The sequence below is a fragment of the Toxotes jaculatrix genome, chromosome 7, assembly GCF_017976425.1.
Source record: "Toxotes jaculatrix isolate fToxJac2 chromosome 7, fToxJac2.pri, whole genome shotgun sequence".
NCBI lineage: Eukaryota > Metazoa > Chordata > Actinopteri > Toxotidae > Toxotes > Toxotes jaculatrix.
Genome location: NC_054400.1, coordinates 13138794 through 13164986, shown reverse-complemented (window position 1 = coordinate 13164986; position 26193 = coordinate 13138794). Strand labels below are relative to the sequence as shown.

At 39.2% G+C, this 26193-nt stretch overlaps 1 protein-coding gene across 1 annotated transcript in view; it reads left to right on the top strand.

Moving 5' to 3' along the window:
* stpg2 (sperm-tail PG-rich repeat containing 2) overlaps positions 1 to 13792 on the top strand; it is a 48266-nt gene extending 34474 nt beyond the window's left edge. The window contains exons 11-14 of the mRNA XM_041042732.1: positions 3357 to 3522; positions 5662 to 5777; positions 12935 to 13136; positions 13738 to 13792. Of these exons, the coding sequence (XP_040898666.1) occupies positions 3357 to 3522; positions 5662 to 5777; positions 12935 to 13102 (450 nt within the window). The 3' untranslated portion in view covers positions 13103 to 13136; positions 13738 to 13792. The remainder of the gene's footprint in view (positions 1 to 3356; positions 3523 to 5661; positions 5778 to 12934; positions 13137 to 13737) is intronic.
* Positions 13793 to 26193: the final 12401 nt, after the last annotated feature.

The following is a 26193-nucleotide window of genomic DNA, read 5'->3' as shown; positions in this document are numbered from 1 at the left end:
ATAACAGGAAACATCTTATTTTGTGTTTGCATTTTGTTTCTTTTAAACTCTGTTGAGGCTGGCCGTGTGACTGACAACATGCTTTACATTTTGTATCGTTTACCTCGACAAAGGACGCCACTGTATAAAATGCTGCTGATCCTTTTCTTTTTACTTGATATTGCAGGAAGGTGAAAAGAGAAGCATATGTACATGAATAGTCCCAGATTAATGAGAAAGACGACTCATTATTTTATATTAAAAAGTCAATTGTTGTTTATTTTGAATATTAAAAATATTGGATAAAATAGAAATAATACAAAAATCAAAAACATGTAAAAACATGTTTAATAGTTACTTTGAAGGACACCAGTGTTTTCTTCCCTGCAAGATGTGTTTGCTGGTCCATACTTCAGACATTTAGCAGGGAATATAAAACCATCTGCTAGAAATCTTTGGCTAGAAATGTTGCGTTCGATCAAAGCCTGACTTTTGACCATTGCATGAAGAAATTGTTTCAGTGTTGTTTTTTTGCAACTCAGAAATATTGCCAAAATCACTTCAGCATTGCATAAGAACATCGTAAAGCGAACATCATTTCTTGACTTCAGTTTGTTCGGAGCGCAGCAGGCAGACCTTTGACAAACACTAAACCAAGAGTGCAGATAACTCCATCTTTTGCCACAGCATTATGGAATGGCCTCCCCCTCACCGTCAGATCAGCTAAGTCTGAACCACTTTTTAAAAAACTTTTAAAAACCCACTTGCTTAGCCATTCCTATGACTTTTATTTGTCAAGGTAACAGTTCTGAGTTGTGTATTTCAAACACTTGTCATGAATAGACTCTTGAGGGAGAAATGTCTCCTGCTGTTGTGTACTGCGCAGGGAACCCCACTGAATAATCACAGTGGGATGGTGAAGCTGGGCAGTTTTGCGATTGGATGGATTATGATTTCTACCGATCTTAGTCCATCAACAGTGTCAGATTTGACCCACAAAAACTGGGCCGGAAAGGCACATCTGTTCATCCAGACATTTTTTGTAAGCCTTCAAGGATAATTTTATATCTTTGCCTATTTTGGATGTGACTTAACATGGATTGCAATGCTGTCAATGTACTTCAGCTGTGTTGTCTCCCATCATACACTTTTACTTAATTTAGTATGAACCTGTTACTTTATTTAATATTTACTATGACTTCATGTTTTAATAATTTCCTCTCACACCATTCCTGATTGGCAGTTCTACTAGGTTTGAATGAACTAGAACTGTGACTTCAGATTTATTTTCATATCAAACATTTTGCATGCGTTAAAAATAGGAAATTATCTGGTGTTAATTTTTTTTTCCCACTTTGCTTTAAAAATAATAAAAACTAAAATAAAATACTGTCAACATCTGAGAATCTGTCTTGGTGCTGGCATCACATCAATATTCAATTTCATTGCCTTCCTCCTATAAATGTTTATCTGTGTGTGTGTGTGTGTGTGTGTGTGTGTGTGTGTGTGTGTGTGTGTGTGTGTGTGTGTGTGTGTTTTTTATATATATGTGTACACACTCCCAACAGTCAAGACAGTCAAGGGCAATGTGACAGAATCGTTTAGAAAAAGTGTGTTTGTGTGTATTTTTGTGTGTTTGAAGGAAGATAAGTATTGAGCTGTCTAAATGTCGAGGGTGTGTAATTAAAGTCAATCTGAGTGCCGTCAATAGGTGATGACTGCTATGGGGAACAGTGGTTTGCTCCATATTCAGGTATAATTACAGACCATAGGGCACCTCGACAGGTGTGCGTGCACATTATGTTGCAGAGGTTGGAGGATGAAGATAGATCTGTGACAGATGTGTGCCTACAGGTGTGTGTGTGTGTGTGTGTGTGTGTGTGTGTGTGTGTGTGTGTGTGTTTCTGTGTCAAATCTGCCATGAGATATACTCTGAAACAAACCATGGGAAACGGTAACAGGTGATACAAATTTTCCTCACCATCATTTCATTTACCTTTCTTTTCAGCAAGGCCATGTTCGCTTTCAATATCACAATCACACAGAAGCTGGTTGTGTCTGTGTGTGCCTGTAAATTGACAACAGTATCTCTGTATGTGTGTGTGTGTGTGTGTGTGTATGTGAGGTTGTATTGTCATGCACATGTTGTGCTCCTTTTCCTCCCACTGTGTCTATAATGAAAAGCTAAATGGCCTGGGTATGCAATGATTAAAGATGGACGTCTACCTAGGAGGAGAAGGAGAAAACAGCGGTCGGGAAATGACAGTTTGAGGTAAATGACAGCTCTGCTATGTTTAGGATAAATGGATCGTACAGCTATATTCAGCCTTCGCCATCCATTATTCAGAGACCCACCGACAAGACAAATCCCCAATAACTCAGACTCCTCTGAAGCTCTGGTGGTGCAAGTGCAAGTTTGGTGACATGATTCACCCTTTTCCCTTTTCAGATCCTAATTTCTACAACTAGGATCCATTACATGTTCACATCAGCAAGTGTGCCTCTGTGAATTAGCTCTTAATGATTAGCAATTCATTAATGACTGAGAACATAATGGCCTTGTTATGGAAACTATAATATGCCTCCCATGCTTCTATCATTGTTCCCCTCTCTGTGGAGAAGCAGCGTGACAGCTGCGTGCCAAGCACTCATTTGTGCCACAGAGGAGATATCAGTGTCTGTGTGTATGTGCGTGTGCGTGTGTGTTTGCATTTGCATGCAGATGATGTGACATGCACTATATGTGCTTGTGTGTGGACGCTGATATTCATATGTGAATGTGTGTGTCACGGGTGATCCTGTAACAAGCCTGACAGTGTGTTCTGATAACAGATGGGTGAATGGGTCATTTGTTATTTATAATGAGTGTGTGTCTGTCGTGCTGTGGACCTGTCTGTTGTGTAATGTAACAAGGGGACCCCAGAAATGCCACATTTTGTGTGTAATTGTGTGTTACATTGTCAGACATTTCCCTGAGTGTTAGAGACAGTGCAAGTTGACACTGGGACTCAACCATATGTTTCCTTCAACATCATTCAGTGCTTCACAATATTTAAAGACTATGTACAGTGTGTGTCAGTTTTTGGCTTCATGATTTTGCTGATCCCCTGGCTTTTCCTCTAGAGCCAGCGTAAGGTTAACATTTTTGATTTTTGCTAAAATGTCTCGAGAGCTATTGAATGAATTGCCATAAAATTACAGTACAGCCATCCATGTTGCCCAGAGAATGAATCCTAATGACTTAGGTGATTCTCTGATTTTTCATCTAGCACCGTCAGCAGGTCATAGTTTTCATTTATCCAGCGGAACAGACTGTTAGCCTTGTTATGGACACATAGCCATGTAAACCAAAACATTCTCCTGTTCTCTCCCTGCAGGACTCCCCTCCACCCAACAGTTATAATGTGAGTCGGACACTTGAGAAGTCGAATGGCCACTCTTACTTAGAACCCCGAAGTGAGGGAGCTAAGAGACGACAGAGTTGCTTCCTCTCTGCTGCACCTCGGGACAATGTCTTCCTACGATGTGACCCCAGTGTGCCAGGTATCACACACACATACACACACACAAACACATAGTGAACAGCATCACATAAGGAGAATCTATCTATCGATCTATCTATCTATGTAATGATCCTTTTCAGTGCTGAACATTGAGAAACTGTATAGCTCCACCTTTTCACCATCATGCAGTCCAATTAGCTCCATCTCTGTGGGCCTCTAACCTAATATTTACCTCAATTACACTCCCATTGAAAAATGTTGTTTCAAAATTGATAGATTCATGACTTACTTGGATAATTTATGACTAGCCCCATTTCACCAAGGGACTCAACCCATGAGGCACCCCAAACCGTTTAACCAAAATCCAATTTGCATATAAATAGATTTGGACTGTTTGCAGTAGTGTTTCTTCTTCGTACACACACAGGCGCACAGGCACACACTTACACACCCGCGCACACTGAAGCAGATGTGCAGACACAAGCATATGGACTCATGCACACATAGGGACTCACACCGAGACACACACATTGATATGTGCATGGTAACTCACACGTACAATCATTTTGCCCATTATTGAATTTGCATTTATGAATAGTCCTACAGTATATGGAACATTAGGGAACATTACATTCCTCATCATGCTGGGTCCCTTGAGATCACATTTCTGATAATGGTAAGAGCATTTAACTATCCAAAATTTCTGAAACACACACACGTACAAATGAATGACAGTGTTACTTGTAATGGTCTGTGACATTAGTAATTGCTCAAGGTGTTTTTAATATGCGAGTGTCTGTGTGTGTAACTTTGAAAGTCACCCTCCTTTTCAGTAGTCATAAGCTGACTGCATTTAGCTGTTGGGTCAGACAAGCACCTACTTACTGTAAAACCATGTTGGACTGCTGATGGCTTCTTCTTTTTTTTGTTTTTTGTATTTTCCTTGTCATAATTCTTAATGTACTGAACACAATCCATAGCCCTGGGGTCCATTAAAGCATTTCAGAACTGAATGTAAAAGTTGTTTCCGTAATTCACGAAAAGTTGGCAATTGATGTTTCAAATAAAAAAAGGTTTATGGAAACAGTGCTGTGTAATGGTTAGACCCCTGAGGCTTAGCTTCTTTATTTTGAGAAAAGTTTTTGTTTTTCAGAATTCAGAGTTAATGTTTCTTCTTTAAATGAAAATGACTTTCTAAAAGTTTTTTTTTATTACTTGCAACACTGAGTATATTTGTTTTTTTGTTTTTTTCAATTTGTCAGTGCCTCTTAGCTTGTTTGTAGTCGTATCAGTATGTGTTGTAAATGTGTATATTACACTATACACACATGAATCTCTGTACACCTGCTTGTGTTTGTCTCATAGTACAGACATAACATGGACATTTTTTTCCTAAAGCACCTCACTGTGGAAAAGAATTTCAGAACCCATCCAGAGTTTTTTGGTTGACCTATGGAGGACTGTCTGTGTGCCACACCTGACAGCAGGGTGGTTCAGTATTCTGCTTTGATCCTAGTACAGACAGTTACAGTTACATTACACTGCAGCCCCTGACAAAAGGCCGTGACAGATTCATACTTTGGGGGCGGGGCATGAACTTTTTTTGGCTTTTGGATGGAAAAAGTTTTAGAACCAGGTGATTTAAACTTATATTAACCTTGAGCAAAATAATGTCCTAATGTCCTAATCTAAAGCAATGTCTGATTCAAAATAACAACACTTGGATTGTTATTTTGATTTGATTACCAGCTACAGCAAGTTTGCTTTAGATCTCTTAGCATTGTCAAAGGCAGTAATGTGCAAACAGTTTCTGACAGATATCTGCTTCAGCCAGAGTAATTTAAAACACCCTTTACCCCATAAGATGTAACACTTAAAAACTTCAATAAATACTTGTGGTACAAATTATGTATTAGACAAAAAAACAAAAAAAAACTTTTGAGAAGATAAAACTTTTGCAAGATATCCTTCAAACCTGTGTTTTTCTTCATATATATTTGAAATGGGTACAAAGTACATAAGAGTCAATAGTAGCAGTTTGTCTTCATGACTTTGTGTGTTTGTGATTATACACCAGCCTTTCGTGCCTCTGTTAAAGCAGCTAAATATGAAATGATGTGTTAAAAACTCAGATGTGGATTTATGTGTGTGTGTGTGTATGTATGTGTGTGTTCATCAGGCCCTGGCCAGTACAACCCCAGTGTGAAATCCTTCCCTCAAATGTCTCTGATCTCCTCCAGAGAAGATCGATTCAAGGTCTCCATGAACACCAACCCTGGACCCGGCACTTATCAGGTAAAGATACTGTTAAAGTTACATTTCATTCTTGTAAAACAAAACCAAAAATTCTTACTTCACCCTACGCTCCCATTCTTCATGACTCCAACATGAGAGTGTTATGAGAGTGTGCTGAGATGTGAGCCCATGTATACAGACTTCGCTGTGTGTGTGTTTGTGTGCTTGACACGAGAGACTCTGTGTCTTACATTATCTTATGTTGTAATTCTCTGAGAATCTATCATATTTCTTTCTGTGGCCTTGAGCTATGCAGAAGAAACTGATTGTTAAAAAATCCAAACAAAACAATCCAATAATGTTCTGTATTTTCACCCAATCTCTGTGTCTTCACCGGTGCAACACAAGGCTGAATGATACGGTTTCCTGTTCAAGGAGGCGGTTCACTTTGTGGGCATTAAATTTGTCTGATTAAATTAAACAGGGAAAAGTGACTGCAGTTTTGTTAAGTGTAATGTTTTTCAATGCAGCTCAGGCTACTGACAGAGAAATGCACATTATAGATGAAGCATAATACAGTTGTAATGAAACCTAACCAGAACCTAATCTCTCTGTGCTTCATTTCTGTGTGTTTTAATAGGAATTACAGCTTTGGGTTACAGCTGCTGGTGAATGTGTGTGTGTGTGTGTGTGTGTGTGTGTGTGTGTGTGTGTGTGTGTGTGTGTGTGTGTGTGTGTGTGTGTGTGTGTGTGTGTGTGTGTGTGTGTGTGTTTGAGCTGATTGAAAGAGCTAATGTTGCCTCCAGTCCCAGCTGACTTTGACTGGTGAATATCAAAGACAAAACCGCAGAGTTTGATTTAAACCCCACTACACAGTTCATCGTCGTGTTCATGTCCATGGGTGTAATGTTATCACAGAGTTCTTTATTCTCTTTTTTCTGTCTGCCTGTCTCCCCATTTGTCTGCTGTCTCTGCGCGGATTCATCTCCTCAACTTTTCTCCTCTCTTCTGCAGTTCACTCTCTGTCTATCTTCTGGCTATCTTTGCATGTTTCCACCTCTTCGTCCTTCTCCTGTTGCCCCCAGTTCCATTTGGATGTTCAGTAGAAAGTTGAAGCTGTTTGGTTTGCCCTTCCTCTATCCGGTTACTCACATTATGATTATTGGGCTGATTATAAATATGGTTTGGGGCATCACAGCCAGTCTGGGTCAGTTGGTGTTGACAGGTAAAATCCTACAGTGTGCAGTGCTGAAGGTTTGTCCTCTGATCCTTTTGTTGCCCATCGTACCAATGTCGATTATTTTAAACGTGCTTAATTTTTATGACAGGATTTGCAACCACTAAAGCAGCGTAGTGGGAGAAATGGCAAACAAGAGACATAGCATTGTAAGAGTCACATCAAGGACTTTACCTTTTACAGCTCTATTTTAAAGCTCTCAAAGAATACAAGCAGTAATAAGGATTCTGCTGGGAGAACTAAACCAGCCTTAATAAATATACATGGTCATTAAAAGCAATGGGAGCGGTGGAGGGAGCCGAGGCAGCAAATGGCGTTCACTTGACGGTATCACCACAGTAATGGTAAGAAACGTCAGGTTATAATTGCCGTTGAATATGATTGGACGTCACCAGTCAGGTGGTATACAAACATCCAGTGAATGAAGAAGCTGTTGCTAATCAGGTAATGCAGACGTGGCCTGTGGAGTCTTTGACCTCTAGTGGTGCTACGTAGCAGTTCATCTATGAGTGGGTCCCTGTTTTGTGCACACACGTGAGAACGCACATGTATGTGCACACAGGAAAAAAAATCATCTCATTTTGTTAGATATCAAAGATACACAGAAGAGTTTGCACTTTGGTGAGTAATACTGAATGTAAACTTGTAAAATGAATGTAAAACTCCACAGGGCACCTTTACTATGCTCCATTCCACTTCATCAGGTTTCAGTACAGAGCCACAGCTCACTGGAGGTTCACCTCCCCTGATCTAAGAAGAGTTGAATCGAGATACTTGTGGGTACTTGGAGACGTTTCACCTCTCGTCCAAGAGGCTTCTTCAGAACTGAAGAAGAGATGAAACATCTTCAAGTGTCTACAACCAAGTCCAGGTGCTCTCTGTTCAGCTCTTCATGCATAACCATGACCAGGGTGACTGAGAATATTCACAGACACCTTCCCCTTATGAAGCTCTGCAGAAAGGACAAGAATGAATAAGTTCTGCACATTTGCCAATGTGTTGCCAGTGTCTCTCTTAGCCTAATGTAGCATTATCTCCTTTCCCATGCAAACTGTTTTTTATGGATGCCCATTTTGGTACAGGAGCATGTGACAATTCATGCTCTCACAGTATTTGGTTGCTTGAATATGATACTAATATGTTACAAATCAGGTGGTACCCAGACAGCTGAAGAAAAAGAACAGTGGCTGTGAAGCATGAGCAAAGCAGATCACTTCACTGCTCTGCCTGAACTAAAGCTGTCCTCCATTCCACTTCATCAGGTTTCAGTACAGAGCCCCAGCTCACCTAAAATTCACCTCACTCATTTATAGTTCAGTCTTTCCTCTGCTGAGCTTACAGGCCTTGATGCCTACATCTCTCTACTGTCTCATCTGAATTTTGCATTTTTCCCACTTTTGTCTTTTCTGTGTAAATTTCATCATGAAACTGTTTCTGATAGATGTGTGTATAAATGTATCTGCGGGAATTTTTCCTCTAACAGTAACTCATAAAACTGTTGAAGTATCTCATATGATCCTCTCCTCTCCTCTGCTCGCACAGGGTATCTGAAGTTTAAAAAAAAAAAGATGCATTCAACTAAGGCATTAAATTAAAAGTGAAATCCTCCACTTTGGCTTGTCAAGTGTTTGTCTGCAGCCACTTTAGTCAAACCAGAGAGAAGAGTTCATGTTGGGAGATAATTGGGCTCGGAGTAAAAGACGGTTGGTTTAGCTAAACTTTGTAGCAGTGTAGTTATATGATTAGATCTTCGGTTGCAACCTGATTTATGAAAATAAGCTAATAATAATGCTACCTAGTCGCATGTTTGCACGTTCCTTCGGCCCTTGCTTGGGCTGGGTGTTCCAGTTTTCTCCCACAGTCCAAAAACATGCAAGTCAGGTGAATTGGAAACTGCTTGTGGATGTGAATGGTTACCTGTTTCAAATTTTCAGACCTTTGCCTGACAGACTAGCTCACTAGCTCCACACCTCCAGTTTGTAAATGCGGCTTTCTGTTTGAAATTTTATTTTGAACCTCAAACTGAAACGGAGATTACCCTGGTGACATCATTAGGGTAATTTTTCTTTTTTAAAAACTTCAACAAGCTCTGTCCAGAGCCACTTAAGACATCATTAAACAGTTTTCACAGGCTGAGTAAAACTCTTCATGATGAGTAAACTGAGCTTGATGAATAAAATTGGTTAGAGTTCACCTCTAAAAGCAAATGTGCATATGCTTCACACAAACCGAGCACATTTTCACCTTTTTCAAAGATGTCACCCCTCACTCACACCCACATCACTCCATTAGAAGATTTAAACAAGCTCGTGTTTATACGTTAAAACTTGTGTATAGTCACAACAACTTTGCTTTGACACCTTCACGTTTTTTTTTTTAACGTTCATGTGACTTGACTAAAGCAAAGATGTTCAGGTGGAATTCATGTACATACATACTAACATGTCTATTTAATGGTGTTAGATACTGTTGCCTTGCATTGTGAGTGCGACATCTCATGTCTCAATTTAGCTTTAGGAATTTCTGTTCCTGTTTTTTAATTATTTATTTTTTTGTGGAATGCATGTCTAAGCTCCCGTCTCAGTAATTAGCTGTGTGACTGCGAATCTATACGACACCACAGGCCATACAGAGTTAAAGATGTGTGTGAAGTAGCGCAGAGAGGGAGGGAGATAAGAGAGCGTTGAAGACAAGCAGGCAGAGAGAGTGGGATGATAGCGATGTGAGAGAGACAGCGAGGGGTGAGAGAGGAAGTAGAGATGTGGGACAGAGGTGAGACAGCGACAAAAAGGTGGTAGAAAAGCACAGGGGAAGAGGAGCATGGAGACAGACAGCAGCAAATCGAGCAGCTGAAGAGGGTAGTTAAATTCAACAGCTGAAAATGTGTTCTGAGGGCCTGCAATCTGAAGCAGACGGCCACGTAATGGAATAGTAGCTATTTCAGCATCAGTGCGTGTGCGCATGTATATCCATCCATACGTGTGTGTAATGTTACAAAGCTGTCTACTTGAGTGGCATTAGGCCACAGTGAGGGCTCATTTACTGTTCCCATTAAATATGCCCATATGAGGCACCTACTTCTGGAAAGTAGGCTTGATTACCTTTCTCACACGCGACACTGTTCTCATTTGTTGAGCTTCATTTAACAGAGAGAGGAGTGTGGAGGGAACACGGGAATATAAAAAGACGCAGGGAGCAGACGTCAAGCAGAAGCAAATATTAATTAAATGCTGTGATCTTTGCTGATATATAAACCTGCCAAGTGCAAAGCACATACAGAGCCAAAAAAAGGAGAAGCTCAAGTTTATTTGATATTCATTATGAGTCAGAACAGAAGGTGTCCTTAACACGGCTGACATTTCATCAAACCTTCCTCTTGGTGTGCTGTTTATGTCACTGCATGTACTTCCTCCGTGTGAGAGATTGAGTTCTTCTACTTTTAGTGCTTCTAAGTGGGAGGCTCTGTTGCCTGATACCCTCTCCTTGTGTTTTCAGGCAATAGTCCTAATTTTATTTCATTTCCCTCACTCTGCACAACACACGAGTTGTGTGTGTGTTGTGTGTTGAGAGAGTTGGAAAATCTTACCTACCACTGTGTGTGTGTGTATTTACCTGTGTTTGGACTTTGAAAATCATTCAATCAAATGATTTGAATTTTGTTATCATCATCCCCTTTAAACACAGGGTTCTCCCCGTCATGTGACCCTGACAGTTTGGGAATCCTGTTGAGAGTTTTCCTGGCTACAGACATTTTCTGGGACATGCAGAGTTTCAAGTAGCATGAAATTGTTTGAAATCTGCAAAACTCTTAAGGAAGAGGATCTAGTGGAAGGTTGAGAGACTTGGATCACATCCCTCCTCCCACCTACAATCAACAATCTACAGTCTTTTCTTACCCAGGCAGTTTTAGCAGCCTTTATTAAACCAAAGTTCACCTATAGAAGTGGCAGATAAGACAGCATTCACTCGAGTTGCTCATATTGGATATTTTGGAAGGCACTGACGAACAGCCTGTTCTGTTGTTTAGCTGTGAGGACTCTGTGTATATGTGCAGTGATTTGTGTTGGCATACATGTGCAGCAAGATAAAGACATCGCTTTGTGTGTGGTGAATGGGGAAACATTCTGTAAGCACCTACAGAGAATTAGCATCCTTTGCTTTGCTGGCACGTGTATTTGCATATATGGGGTGAAGCATGTGTTGCTTTTCTGTAGGTGTCACGTACTGTATGTGTGTTGTGGGAAAGACTTGGCATCCAGCAGTCTTTCTTCTGTGCTTGTGTGCATACTTGTACACATCTGCATACATAAGCGAGTAACATCATCACCAGTTCCCTTCACAGATCCCATTTTCCTTCTCCCCTCCTTGACCTAGTGAAACATCTCATAATCTCCCTCATCATTGCCATTCTGATGGTGTCGTCACTTCCAAGGGCTCTTCCCCATCTCCCCGACCTCCAGGGCAACCCCGAGGGTGACCTGGAGTTGAACCCGCAACCCTTTTCCCATTAGGATCAATACTGAGATCTGAGCGGCCCCGCCGATGTGCCTAAATCCTACTGCGGCACCTCTGGCATACTGATGTGTATATGGTTGCTGGGAGGTTAGGGGAGGCAGTGAGGAGAGGTAGAGAGAGAGGGGGAGCTTTGATAACATGGCAGAGGTAGATTCCTCCGGCAGCACCTGGGTGGGACGGATGGTGGATTAAGTGTGTGTGTGTGCGTAGAGAATATATATGCATGTATGTCTGCATCTTTGCCTGTGTGTGTTTGTGTGAGAGAGAATTTCTTTTGTTTTTTTGACATTTTTTTTGGTGAGGTGATTTTAAGGTCAGACTTTGAAGTGCATGTAAGATTTTTTTTTTTTTTTAACTATACTGTCGTCTTTTGATAAGACCTGGAAATGACAGACTCATTATTTGTGTGTGTTGCTTTGTATTAGTTGCATGTTTGTGAGTTCAACCTTAATGATCTCTTTCTCTTGAAGCGTAACAGAAATGTTCAGCCCTGCTGGTCATGTTTTGTACTTTGAGGTGGTCAATGTAATTTAATCCCCTACATTTATGTTCTCATTTTTGGCTTTTATTTATGTGTAAAGTTAAGGTTGTAATGCAGTAAATAAATGATCAGTTCTAATAGTAATTTAACTCAAACAGTTGAATGGCCTTTTCTGCCAACACTACAAACACCCTGAAGGACCACGAGCTGAACAAGGAGTAGACAAAAAAAAAGTCTGAAAATCACTGCTAATATCTTAGTCGAAAATAATATACACGCTACGCTTTGAAACATATAGATATGAAGCAAAGATATTACTGTGAAAGGTAAGTCGTGGACATATATGATTCATTCCTCAAGAAGCTCTGTGTTTTTGTGGTTTGCCCATTTCTTGGAGAACACTGTAAATCTGTTTCACATGAGGCTGTTGGCTTTAGTTAGCAGGCTCATGCACTGTCAGGGGATACTGTTTATGTGAGGTTTTATTAGACTGTTAAATGCAGGAAAAACTGCAGTGATTGGTGGAAAACACCAAGAACTGTTGATTACTTCTGGTTTAAAGTCAAAGGACAACCACTCATCACTCCTCACTTCATCATGCTCACCTCCATTCATTCATTCAGTCATTCTTTTGTTGGTTTCCTTGTGTCTTTGTGAGCCTTTATTGCCACAGATTGTGTCTTGTTAAACAACATCTGTGTTTACACGTTTTTGCAATTGGACATGAATATTTCTCTTTTCATAACTCTTTTCATCTGCCTGTTTTCGTAGTGTAACATCAGCTGGGTGTAAATTTAAATCTGTCTGTGTTTTCAGCTTTTAAGAATACAAAAAGAGAGAGTGCTTACATGCAAATTTGTACCAGCACTTGTTGAAATGTTCTCTTCTGCTTTGTGTGCATTTATGTGTATGTCCTTATATTTCACATAAACATACTGTGGTGCCTCATCATCTGTCATCCCTGTTCTGTTTGTGTGTCTGCAGCTGAGTCCAGGTATCATGAACACAGTACTGAAGGGCACCTTCAACGTGACGCTTGACAACCCTCTGGACCCCTGCTGTTCCCCCCGTGTGGCCCCTGGCCCTTTAAAGGCCCACAAGACCATTGACGCTGTCGCACCCAACTCCTACATCACCACCAGCACTTCTTAGAGCTCTTTTGGGGGTCAAGGTTTAGAGGTGAAAGGTGAGGTCAGTCATAAGGTCATCATATTTCAATTCATATTCTGGTAAAAGACACGTTTTCATGAATATTTAAGGTTAGATCCATTTCTGTTGAATGTATAATAGTGAGGGAGCTTATTTTCAATTATTGAATTGTAACTAAGCTTATTAATTAAATAAACAGAAATGTGCTGAGATTTAGATATTGCTATAGTAATAACCATTCCACTTCAAAATAAAAGCTTTAGGACGTTTTCTGAACAGGCTGTTTTTAGATGAATTATGATGGCAATCATCACTGAAGCATTATATAGCTGGAGTTTTTCTATCGGCAGTATTTTTACTCCCTGACACTTTTTGAAAGCTTACTGAAACAATCTGTTCAATCTGTTTGTTTTGCTGTGTGTGTGTGTGTGTGTGTGTGTGTGTGTGTGTGTGTGTGTTTTGGTAACAGTCTTCAGTTTTTCAAGTGTTAGAAATTGCCCTCACAGTTAATTTCACAGTGAATTTAGTAATTAAAGCAGCTAATAACTTGTGACTTTTTAAACCTAAGATTTAATGGAGCAAAATGCTGACTGATTAACTTATTTTCTTTCTTTCTTTCTTTTTTAAATTGTTTCAAGAAGCCGTTTGGAGGAAGATGACTGCTCTTTAATCAGTATCACAAAGTGAAACACCTACAATGGATCCTGCATCTACAGCTGATGGTTCGCTCATTCTTTACTTTTGCTAATGACAATCTTGGCACACTGATTCAGCTATTTTTGTGGATTGCTTCCCTCTGTATACACCAATTTGATAATCAATAACAATTAAAAAGCTATTAATCTGAATACAGTTTGAACTCTTTTGAAATGATGTTACTCTTAAAAAACATCTCTTTGGTTTCATAAAGCAGCAATAAAAACAAACAACATATTACTGAGACTAAGATTAAAAATGATGGGAGGGTTTTATTTTGGATTTTACTGTACCGCTTGAATTGGCTAGAGATGGGATAATGGGGTAAGTCAAATAGACAAGATCACGTGTCTTAGGTAAGACCACCAGAAAAACAGGTGTGCAAGTCATATAGAAGACTCATAACTTATGTTCCAGTTTTGTTGTACACTGATATGCTTTGCTCATTAATCAAATTAGCCTCGCCTTTTGTTTCAAACACATCTGCAACTCACGTCCAAACCAAGAGAAGCAGCTGCATGTGACAGTACATAAAAATACGAAATAAAAACATGAGTTTTAGGTGTGATTGCTCACCTCCATTATTTGGTGCTTTAGACTTAGTTTTAACTGAGCATGCAGAGGAGACATCTGATGTATGACTGCAGCATGAGATATTAAATGTTTAATGCTGTGATGCTTTGTAACACCTGTAAGTAGAGAGACGCTGGACATTCAAGAAGAGGTATGAGAGGAAACTTGTGTGGAGCAGTGATGGAGGAAACTAAACCTTAAAGGAATAGTTTAATAGACATTTTGGGAAATAAGCTTATCGACTCTCTGGTTAGAAACATAGTTAGAAGAGACGATCAATACAAATCTCGTCTAAATGGAATCAATCTTCTCTTCTAACTCTCAGCAAGAAATGATGAAGTACTGCCTTGAAATTAAGAAACATTTGCCTTACCATAACTTGTGGTATGTCTTTTTAATTAGACCTTTATTTATCTTGGTAAACTCTGCTGAGTGGACTCACATAGAATGCATCAAACACAAGGGCACACCTAGTTTTTTAGGTGATCCAGAGACCTTTGAAATTTTAAGGTCCACCACTGCCCAGGAGGGATTTTTTTTTTTAAATCAAGGACATTGATGTGTTGGAAAGTCAAACATACAAAGTTTAAAAAAAGAAGGTTTATATACAAATAGCTGAGAGGTGAATTGAAATAAGTTCCTGACCTTGTACAGGTGGGAACAGGGTAGTGGAGATGGTTGGCTGTGACGAGATGCAGACGGTCCAAAGTGTCAGTTAAACCACTTTTACTGGCTGTTACCACTGGAGAGCGGTAGATTTATGTGCCTTTTCTCTGCTGATCACGAACCATAAATCAGCTATTCACGGCTGTGTGTGAATGTGTGTGTTCTCAAGCCTTAAAGACAAAGAGAGAGAGAGAAACAAGACAATGTTTAAGCAGCAACAGATGCACAGATGACACCACCAAAGCAGATCTTGTTGTTATGATTCTGTCTGGTCATATCTGATTTTGAAATAACCTCCCTCCACCAATCTTCCCCACTTCCTCTTGTCTTGCTGTGTTCAAAATGTCTCTGTAAATGTTCAGAGTAACAGGTTCGACGGAGTACCAGGTCTGCGATTGTTCCTGTGGGCCTTTTAGCTTAATGAGGTGTTTACCCCCTATCGTTATTCAGCTGGGAGCAGAACAGAGGGGGAGAGAGGGATGGGGAGGGAGAGGACAGTTTAGAGAAAAGATGGTAAGATATAGATCAAGATGGTAAGATGGTATAAATGAGACAGAAGAAAGCAAGGAAAAAAAGGGAGGGGGGATGGTGGAAGAAAAACAAGAGATTGTGTACGGGCACAGGAAAGATCAGAGAGCTGAAAAAAATGAGAGGAGGCAGAGGAGGAAAGAAAGGCAGAGGAGAAGGGGAAAGAGCCTGGTGTTATTTATGCCTCCCTTGGTACTTGTCTTTACCTTTTTTTCCCTGCGAGCTGTTTTACATCTGCGATCTAATTAAATCAAATAAATCACAGTGCACAGACACACCACACACACACACACACAAACACACAAAACAACCTCTCCTGATTCTGGGATTGTGAACATCTCCTCCCACCACCCCCTCCACCCCAAGATTGAATAAATCTCGATTATGGTGCATTACACGGCACATCATTCATGTTGTTTATAGGTCTAAAATATGCAAACAGACCAGGGGCATAAAAGTGATCGATGCCCAAATCAGCCCTTTTTTTCTGTTCTGTTCTCATCTCTCACACGGCACCAAGCACCGTCACTTACAAATGTCTTGTGTGGGATGAAGACATATTGTACTGTGTCCTTACACTGTCCTCTCATGATGGCTATTTATATTGTCTTTGTGCCCAAGCATCCAAAAGGCATTTTTATTACCTCATTTACTAAAGCACTCTGTCTCTGCTGTTGAGCCATTATTAAATCTAATTAGCTCTGCCAAACCTCGAAGCTGTCCCTGAGAGATCTCTTGATAATTGTAAAATAGAGGTAAGCTGATCAGTGTTTTTATTGGTTACAGTGGGACTCTAGTACATGAAACATATGCAAATAAGCAGCAGCTGCTAAAGCTGCAGTTTGTTTCCAGAAGATAATTGTTTGGGCATATGTTATTCAAATATGTTTTTAGGAAATGTATAATTTTTTGGCCAAACCAAGCATGAAATTAATATTCATATTCCATCATAATCATAGTTTTATAAAAGCATTTCATTTCAAGATAAAACACAAATCACTGTAGAAGTCTAGGATTGTGATTTACAGTACTCTTCCTCTTGATGTGGTGACATATTGTTAAAAAGGTTTTATTCCCAGCAGACAGATTTCAGTGTGTTGCTCATAATGGTTGGCATTTATTTCAGAGTATCCAATGATTTTTAATTGGTTTCACATGACACATGCATTTTAGTGCTATGGCAACAACAGCTGGTGAGCTTGAATATATAACTAAAGAGTCTAGCTGTGATCATTTAAAGTTTGTATTTAAACTTGTTCATTCATTTGTTAAAAAAAGGTTTAAATATGGTTTCTGATGTCATACTTTTACAGTAACTTCAAGTCCAGCTTCAAAATAAAAAACTGAATTTTAAAATATTTCAGAATATTAGTTGACATTTTTTCTTCCTTATATTTGTGAGCTTTAACATTGGGATGATGGTTTACATGTCAGTATACTGAGAATATATTACATTCGCAGCATCCATGGATGTTTTGGAGCTTTTTTCCACAATTGATCCCAGGTCATTGTACACTTAAGTATTTCTCTGTTAAAAGTCATTGGTGAAACTCACCAGAGGTCAAACTAGTTTTATCAATCCTCTGCTGACCTTAAAACTGATTTCATCAATACATGTAAATGTAAAGTTCTATATTTAGCCACAATCATCTTGAGATGACAGCTACACGCTTGCAAACACAGCTCGGTGGAAAACCAGATTAGCCGGTGTCTTTAATTAAAGGAGATGTACAGTAGCGCAGAAGAATCAATGTGGAGGTTAACAAGTGCTGACAAGGGCAGAGGAGACAGGGAGGCTTCATTTAGACACAGTGGGAAGCGCGAGACAGGGTTACTATCCAGTGGCAACTCCTCCCTGCATCTAACCACCTTTAGGCCTGGAGCTGCTGTGGAATTCTTTCCTTAATGTAGTGCACAAGGGCATGATGGGGACCTCCTGTTTTGAGTGGTCAGATTGCTGTTTGTTGTATATAGATTACATGGAAAATCAGCAGGATATCGATTGAGCTTGGGTTGATGATGCTCCCCCAGATGGGCATAATAGACAGATATCCCATGATCTGTCTAAAACAAAATGTTTTTATTCCTTTTCAGTGCTCTGTCAGTATCATATCATAAGGAGGGACTCATTCAGCATTGTCATTCTGACAGGCAAACATAGTCACCAGAACCATTTTACAGTTGTCAGTTCCTGTTATGAAAACAATGTGTGTGTTTTTCCTCTGTTTTGTCTTGTCTACTTTAAAGCAACAAACTGCTTCACACTCATGCAGTTCAACATCTCAAGAGCCTTAGATGACCCCTGTACAGCTTCACTACACATGGGGGTGCAGATGGTTAATTCATTAATTTTACTCCTCCCACTCCCACAACTCATGTCCTAAATCAAACCAGTAAACCAGACTAATAAAAGCCTGCCTTTTTTTCAGATGATGGTCTAAAGATCTGTAATCTTTAATTTAAGACTAGTGCATAGCCTTTTTTTTTTCATCAAGGTGTGAGCTATTCCATTTTGCAGCATGTCAACCAATGTCTCAACACCACTAGAATAAGACATGTCTCTTGTGGGATAATTATCTCAGTTATTATGAAAACTATATCACAGTGATGCAAGCATATCATCATTTATGGAGCATCAGTAAAGATTCAAGAGAGTGTAACTGAGATACTGTAATAGATATTGATCCATTATTTACTTATATTTAAAATAAAATATTCAACCTAACCTTATGTAACTGTATAATAATTAGAATATCTGATATTTAATGTTTAGCCATAGAAAAGTTTAGAAATATTCAACAATCAAACTTGCCCAAGTTCTGAACTCTCTCACTGTCCAAAACAGCTGTCACTGTTGCTTTAAAAAAAAAAAAAAAAAAAAAATTCTTCCTCGTTTGTCATTTTTCCTATAATGAGTGAAACAGCGCCCCTCTGCGTTGTAACAGCTGGCCAACGTTAACCAGTATGTGTGGTCAAACTCGGTGTTGCACCCTAAACGACGTCTTTTCCAGGACGCAACAAGTGAGGTTGGCGCGCTGTGATTAAGGTCAAGACCCAAACAGTTTGGGGTTGGTCAATGCCACACAGGTTTGAAACTGTAAACGGACTCTGGAGACGAAACTTTGAATTAGTGAAACGAGGCACACTGTGATCTACAGAAAGTTAGTGCAATCACGAAACGACAGTTAAATTGTTTTCCAGTGTTGCTAAAGGTAACAGTCACAGAATAGCTAACTAGCATGGAGAACGGCGAATGAGGACTTCGGCTAGCAAACAAACAACTAAAAATGGCTCTCACAGCAACAAGTGCAGCTGGGCGTTATGGATATGGATATCCTTCCTCTTCAAATGCAGGAAAAGACTGGAGAATGGACGTCAAATAACGTAAGTCAGATGTATTTTATATCTAACTGTATGTCCGCCTCTGTCTCTGTCTGTTTCTACTTGCTGGTTTCCTTGTTGAAATGTCTCTGTCGCTGTCTGTGTGTGTTTAGCGTCTGGTTTGACTCTTGTTGAGGTTATTATTCTGAATTATTATTATTTTTAAAAATTGTATATGTTGTTATATTAACGCTGCACATTTGCATTTATTGGTTTTGCAATCACCAGTTGACTGTGAGATTTGTGAGAGGCTATGCTAGTCTGACTGTTGCATGAGAATTTCTTCATTCTTGTTTCTTTCTTTTTCTTTTTTTAAATTTTATAAAACGGTGCTCTATAATGGTGATAAAAACCAGAATACAGGCCTTGTAGGCTTTCTTTTTGTTTGACAAGGATACTGTATAGATGAAAAATGTTTGGTACAAACATTCATACTTTTGGATATGAACACAGACTATTGCACTTGTGAATAGGGCTGGGTATCGATTCAAATTTCAAGAATCGATTCGATTCCGATTCTCAAGATTCAGAATCGATTATCACAATTCAATTCGATTCGATCTTGATTCGGGTAAGTGTTATTAAAAACATTTTTTAAGCTGTTATCTGAATTACATGACTGTGTAGTTATGCAACATATTAATGCCAAAAACAATGCTGTGGGGCAGAATTACCAGATCCAGCAGATCCAGGGCTCTAAGTGTATGACATTCAATTGCCTTTAAAGTGCGAACATGTAAACTGTTGGGGACTTTTCTTCTGACATGACCTGAGTAGCTGTCTTCATTCATCTCTGTCCTTGTCGTTTTTGAACCCAAAATGGTGCCAGACAGAAGCTTTGACCCTTTCTGGCGTTTTCAAAGCCAATGCTTGGCTAACGTTGCGTTTACGATCCGACCCCATGTTCACTGTTATAGCTTCACACCACGCACGCATGTGTGAATTGGATGACAAGACTAGTGGGGTTAAAGTTCACCGTGGGGGAATGTATTTAAAAAATCGATATTTGCACGTACGAATCGATCTTTAGAAAATAAAATGAGAATCGATTCAGAATCTGAGAATCGATTTTTTCAACACAGCTCTACTTGTGAATGTTTTTCAGTTTAAGTATTTTTAGTTTTCTGTATTGATTCATACCCATAGAGCATTAGAATGTGAGGAGAGAAATATGTGAAACATGCTTCAATCTAATGCATTATTACCTTTGTAAACGTATTTGAATTTGAAGGGTATGAATTTGTTAACTTGGGTGGTAAAATGACACAACTTTAACCTCAAGTTTAAAATTTATTTCTCTGTACAACTTGTCTGACTTGGCTTTTGAGCCTCTTCCGTTGACTTTACTTCATTTAACTGGCCTCACAAACATTGTATGTATTTTGTTTAAAACCTCTTTCTCGTATAGTGTAGTTTTTGTTGTTTTGTGTCATTCATGTATGCCTAGCTTCCTTTGTTGTGCATATGTAGAGAATATGAGAACGAATGGCTGCCTCTGTGTTGACACAGACACTGTGAGAATGTGTTTTATATGTTTGCCACCACACACGCCAGGTTTTTTTCTCTGCGTGCGGGAATGTCGGAGCATGTGTGTGTTATTGTGACATATTGAATCTATCCCTAAGCTCTGTTCGCTCCAGTGCAGTGGGGGCCTCGGGGCCATTCATTTATCTTGCTGGTCTTTGCTGGTGGGCACAGCTATGGTGATCGTGATTGGCAGTCATTACTGAACCCCAGTGGGAGGACACGCCTCATTGGTCCAGGGCAGATTTGAGGGTGGGTTGAAATGAAGGATAAAGAAGTGTGTGTGCGCGTGTGGGTTTTATTGATGAGACTAAGGTGTGCTTAGGCTACTGTGTCACTTAGGCGTTGATTCGGGAACATACAAAGAGGGAAGTTTGAAGAAATGAAGGACACATTCTTACAAATATGTGCAAGCACAGTCACAGTCTGCTTTCAGATATTCAATCAACTGTGTGTCTAGTTTTATGTTGTTTGCTTACATGTGTTTGCTTTTCTGTATGTGACTGTGCAGCTGTGGGCTTTGTGACTGTATGTATCAGCTCACATGTATGTGTGTGTGTATGTATGTGTGTGTGTGGTCTGGGTGTGCCTCTCTTCATGCCTTTTTAAGCAGCAAGGCACTTTAAATGGAAATGTACTTGACATTTAGGAGGAGATGTAATCAGCGCCCATTAGAAAGCAACTGATTTCCTCTTCAGAGCTCCCTCACCGCCTTCTCTCTCCCACTGCCTCCCTCTGCTCTTCTCTTTTTTTCCATCTTACCACAGTATATAATTTCTTTTTCACACTTTTGATTTATTTCTATTTCTTCCACATTCTGCTGCCTGGCGTTCTTTCTCCCTTTCAATCTAATTTACCTGTGCACTCTCTTCCTCTCTCCCCTCCTCCTTTTCCTCTGTCTTTCCCCATCAGGGCATTGTAGTTCAAGAATAGATGTCTGATTTCATTTCCACATTTTGCTGCGTTCATCTCGTTGTCATTATCAAGGCTCATTTTCAAACAGATAGCAGGAGCTTCGTGTCATGGCAAATCATGCAAAGCAGTGAATCATTGGAGTGATGTTCCGTTTGTAGGTGTGAGGTTGAGGTAGCGATATCACAAACAACACAAACAAATCTACATGATTATGAAAACTACTGCTCTCTCTCATCTTCATGAGTCAGGGCTTAGAACATTACTGTAAAGTGTAATCTACTTAAAGTTACTGTTGACCAGATTAGTACTCATTGTCATAATATATTCAGTTTCATGTTATTTTGTAGAATGTATGGTTTAAGAAGCAGTTTAGTAACCATTTTATTTACTATCACACAAAGCGTTTCATTTTCTTTAAACACTTCTGGCATTGCTATTCACTTGTTCATGCACAGTAGAGTTATTTCAGGATTGGTTTCATATTTTTCAGGCAGTTATGTTTCCTCTTCTAAGATACATCTTCTGACAGCACAGCTTCGCTAAGGACAAGGATACATAGTCTCTAATAATCCGACCATTAGTAAATTATCAAGTAATTTAGGCTAAGTAACAGGTGTGCTCACAGGATAAGTGAGTGGGGTTGCAACTAATAAATATTTTCACTGGAGATTTATCTGCAGAAATGTCAGAAAATAGTGAAAAATTCCCATCATAATGTAATTTCAGTTTGCTTATTTTGTGCAACCGACAGTCCGAAGCACTGTTGGTTGTACATAGCATGCAACCAAAAGTGGCAGTTCGATGCCCAACTCCCCCAAACCCATGTTGCATCTGGAGTGGCATCCAGCGTATAAACCTGTGCCAAATCAAACATGTGGATGCTGATCTGTTGTGGCAACCCCTAAAGGGAACAGCCGAAAAACAACAACAGCAACAGAGAAAAGCAGCTGATACTTGCTTTCGAGGAATTTGGAACTGGAGAATGTTCCCGATTTTTGCTTGAAAAATTATTTAAACAGTTGATCGATATTGATAATTGTTGCCGATTAATATTTAGTATAATATTTAACTCACAACTATTTACCATCATTAACCATCATTGTTTAACGTCATAGTTTTCCTTAGCCAAAGGCAACATATTTATATTGCTTGGTTTTGTCAGTCAGACCAACAGTTAAAAATGAAAAGAAATTCAAATTTACAAACCTGGTAAAGGCAGCAAATCCTCACATTTGAGGAGCTTGAAGCAGGATTTGGTTTAATTTCTCTCAGTCGACTTAAGCACTAGTTCATTTCTCTCTCAACTTGTAAAAAAGTGATTTAATAGAACCTCTCATGTTTTTCATGTATCATTTGATATTTAATTGTGTGCTTAGCGTGTGTTCTTTATCTTGCTGTCAGAATCTATATTTTCTACTCCATTTCTCTCTCTGTCTGGCCAAATCCTGCGTATCGTGAGCAGTGGTCTGTTTTCCTCACTCCTCCCTCTCTTTCTCTTTCTCTCTCTCTCTCTCTCTGTCTTTCTTCATCAGGAGATTGTTGTTAAAGAATAGAGGTCTGATTTCATTTGCACAGTCTTCTGTGTTCATCTCAATGTCATTATCAAAGCATCTCCTCAAACAAATTGTGCGAGGGTTGTGACAGAGAATAACAAAAACAGTATCCTGATTAACATATCCTGATTACTGTTTGCTTTGAATATCCTGAAAACCTTTTTAATTGATTCTCCACAGAAACGTGACCAACTGCTGTATCTTCACTTTTTGTGTGCACCCCTGCGATGCAGACGCGTCACTTATTTTAGGAAGGACCGGGGAAAGTCAAACGTCTCATTTTCGAACATGACGGTGTGCATGCGTGTTTTTGAAGTTTAGTGTATGTGGATTCCCCTTTTCAATGTGACTTTCATCTGCTATTCAGATAAAAAGCTCTATTCTTTTCCTTTCAAGTGACAGACGGAACTCTTCAGCGAGGAACCAAGTTCATTTTAGTTCACACACTTAGAGTCAAAACAACAAACAACAGTTGTGCTATTCGCTGAGGGATGCTCAGGAGAGTGTTTAAATAATAGAAATGATGAAAACAGGTGGGAGAACAAATCATATTAATTAATGATAAACAGTGGAGAGGTGAGCGTGTGTGTCAGCCTAGCGTGGATTCCTCAGTGAGAGTTTGTATACACTGTTTGATTTCAGATCATAGGATGAGAGGGAGTTTTGTGGAAAGGAGAACAGTATGAGCAGGGGATAGAGGAGGCAGTGAGGACAGGTGCACAAGGGTAAGGGACGGTGAAAAAACATGAAATATCTGCAAAGTTGGGTCAGCTGAACCTTTAGTTGGAAAGGAGGAACAGCAGCTCTTTTAGCTTCTGTAATGAAACTGAACCGGTGGATAACAGCGTTCTTTGTGAGGGAACTGTGGAGACAAAACCGCAGGGAAAAAAAACTTGTATATTTATTTGCCATGTGTGGGCTTGCGTGACACCTGCGAAAGGCTGATCCGATTTCCAATTCTGTGTCCATCCCGTGGTGAAAAGTGACTTTACTATCATTTTCTGAAGCTTGAGGGGGATTTCCAGATAATAATGTTCCTGTGGAAACACAATGCAACATGTACTTGAAAAGAAATATGAAGTTAATCAATTTCTCTGTCTTTCCATGTGAGATTGATGGACAGAGATGGCATGAAGGGCTTTAAGGCACCAAACAAACTGAAGGTCAAGTGGATTTCATTATTTCACATCCAAGCAATGCGGAAGATGTGATTTTCTCTTCACCCCCTCTGATTATTTAATTTTGCTGTCAGCAATCAGAATTATTATTTTTTTTCCTCCTTCCAGCTGCACTTGGATTTCATCTGTGAATGTGTGTATGTGCTTGTGCAATCATGTGTGAGGTTGATTTCAGGATTAACAGTAAATAAACACTGCTTTTGTGATCGTAATTATGAAGCCAGAAGTACTGACATGAGCTGCTACATAATTTACATCAGTGTCACAACAGTTCACTTTCTAAACTTTGATTTTTGGCAGATGGCGTTTCTGTTTGAAATGTTTTTCATTTCACTCACTCTGTATCCAGAATTGATGTGCTGCCACCCAGTGATTTTTGGCTGCTCTTGTGATGGAGGCGATATGAATGCTGATCAAGTTTTTGGCTTTCATCTTAAAAATAAATAAATGTGTAACATTTTTTAATAAAATAATGGAAGCGTTAAATTATAACAACTACAGATTTCATGCCAATTTTGTGGTATTAAGTTGTATTCAAACCTGGTATTTTTTTATTTTTATTTTTTTCTCAGAAATTATTTGTTTGTAGAAATGCTCTTATTTTTGGTCATGCTTGGCCAAAATAAACTAGGTACTGTAATTTTCATGTCAAAGATTCGCAGGTTGACGTGAACACTGTATTAGCTTGCTATTTGAACAATCGTTGTTGGGAGAAAACCCAAATTTAATACATGATTTCTTAGAAGCTTCATTAATAATGAAATGTCTGTGTGGGTTGAACCAAGCAAAGCAAGTTAACTGTGGTGTTAAACCTGACAGATTTTTTTTTTGGCCTCTAATGAGTAGTTGAAATGGTGAACTTATTAGCAAACAGTTGCTGATATAGAGCTGGCGGGACCAGTAAAATCGGGTGTCTGTGGGTTTGTCACTACGAGCGACACCTTTTTCATGTATGAAAATGTTGATTATAGCCCTTAAATTCTGAGCATGTGTTTTTGTAAGCATATATACTGTAAATGTTTTGTCTGTTTTCAGCAGTTCAGAAAATGCCATCCTCGCTTTTCCTCCCACCTACAAATCATTAGTGTCAATATTTCTATACAGCAGAATGTGATGTTTGATTCATCTGAGCCCCACAGATTACTTTATCAAAAGTTATAACATGAATATAATTAATAACCTGATGTGATTGTTATGGAAAACCTTCAGTGACTGTACAATTCAAAATACTATGTTTAACACATAAAAGAGAGTATGAAGCTACTCTGCAGTTCAACAGACAAAGCATGCAACTTGTTAACGTAAACTCCACAATTAAAATTAGCTGAAAATTACAAATAATGAGAAAATTATGTCTCAAAACGAAAACTAGAAAAAAGAAAAACTTGTGTTGTAATCAATTGATCCAGCAGAATAATAACATTTGGGGAAAAAACTGAGACAGAATCAAGGAAAAGGAGGCATAAAAATAGAGAAGCCTTAAAAGAGAAACAAACAACAGATGTCAGTTAAAATTTTGGCATGACTTGCACTGGTACATGTCTGCCGAGGCAAACACAGAAGCAGTGTTTGTTGAATAATGACTAATGTTTTAATTAAGACAGTTTTGTTGTCAGAGTTAATGTATGTGAAAATATCAACTTGTATTAAAACTGCAGCCATCATTTGGCTGACTACAACATTTATTCAGCTAACAAGACAAGGAATTGACTGAGTATTGACAGCTCATATATCATCCTTAAAACAAAGAGTCAGGAAGTGCTCTGTGTGTGTGTGTGTGTGTGTGTGTATATGTGTATATGTGTACGTACATATGATCTTGTGTTTCTTTCTCTGAGAAAATGGGCAGCGTGTACAAAGTGTACACATGGTGGTGCAGTGTGTATACTAATGTGTGTACATACATAGGTGGTGTGTATTTTGAGATTTTAGGGGAGACGAGCCAATAATCTTTAGGAACGTGGTTGTGATTACCGTTTAAAACACCAGTGACAAGTGAAGCCTTTTGGATGTACGTCTCATGTTTTCTTAATATTATGAATCTTATCTTAAGAAAGAGTGGGACAGAAGTGGGTTATGC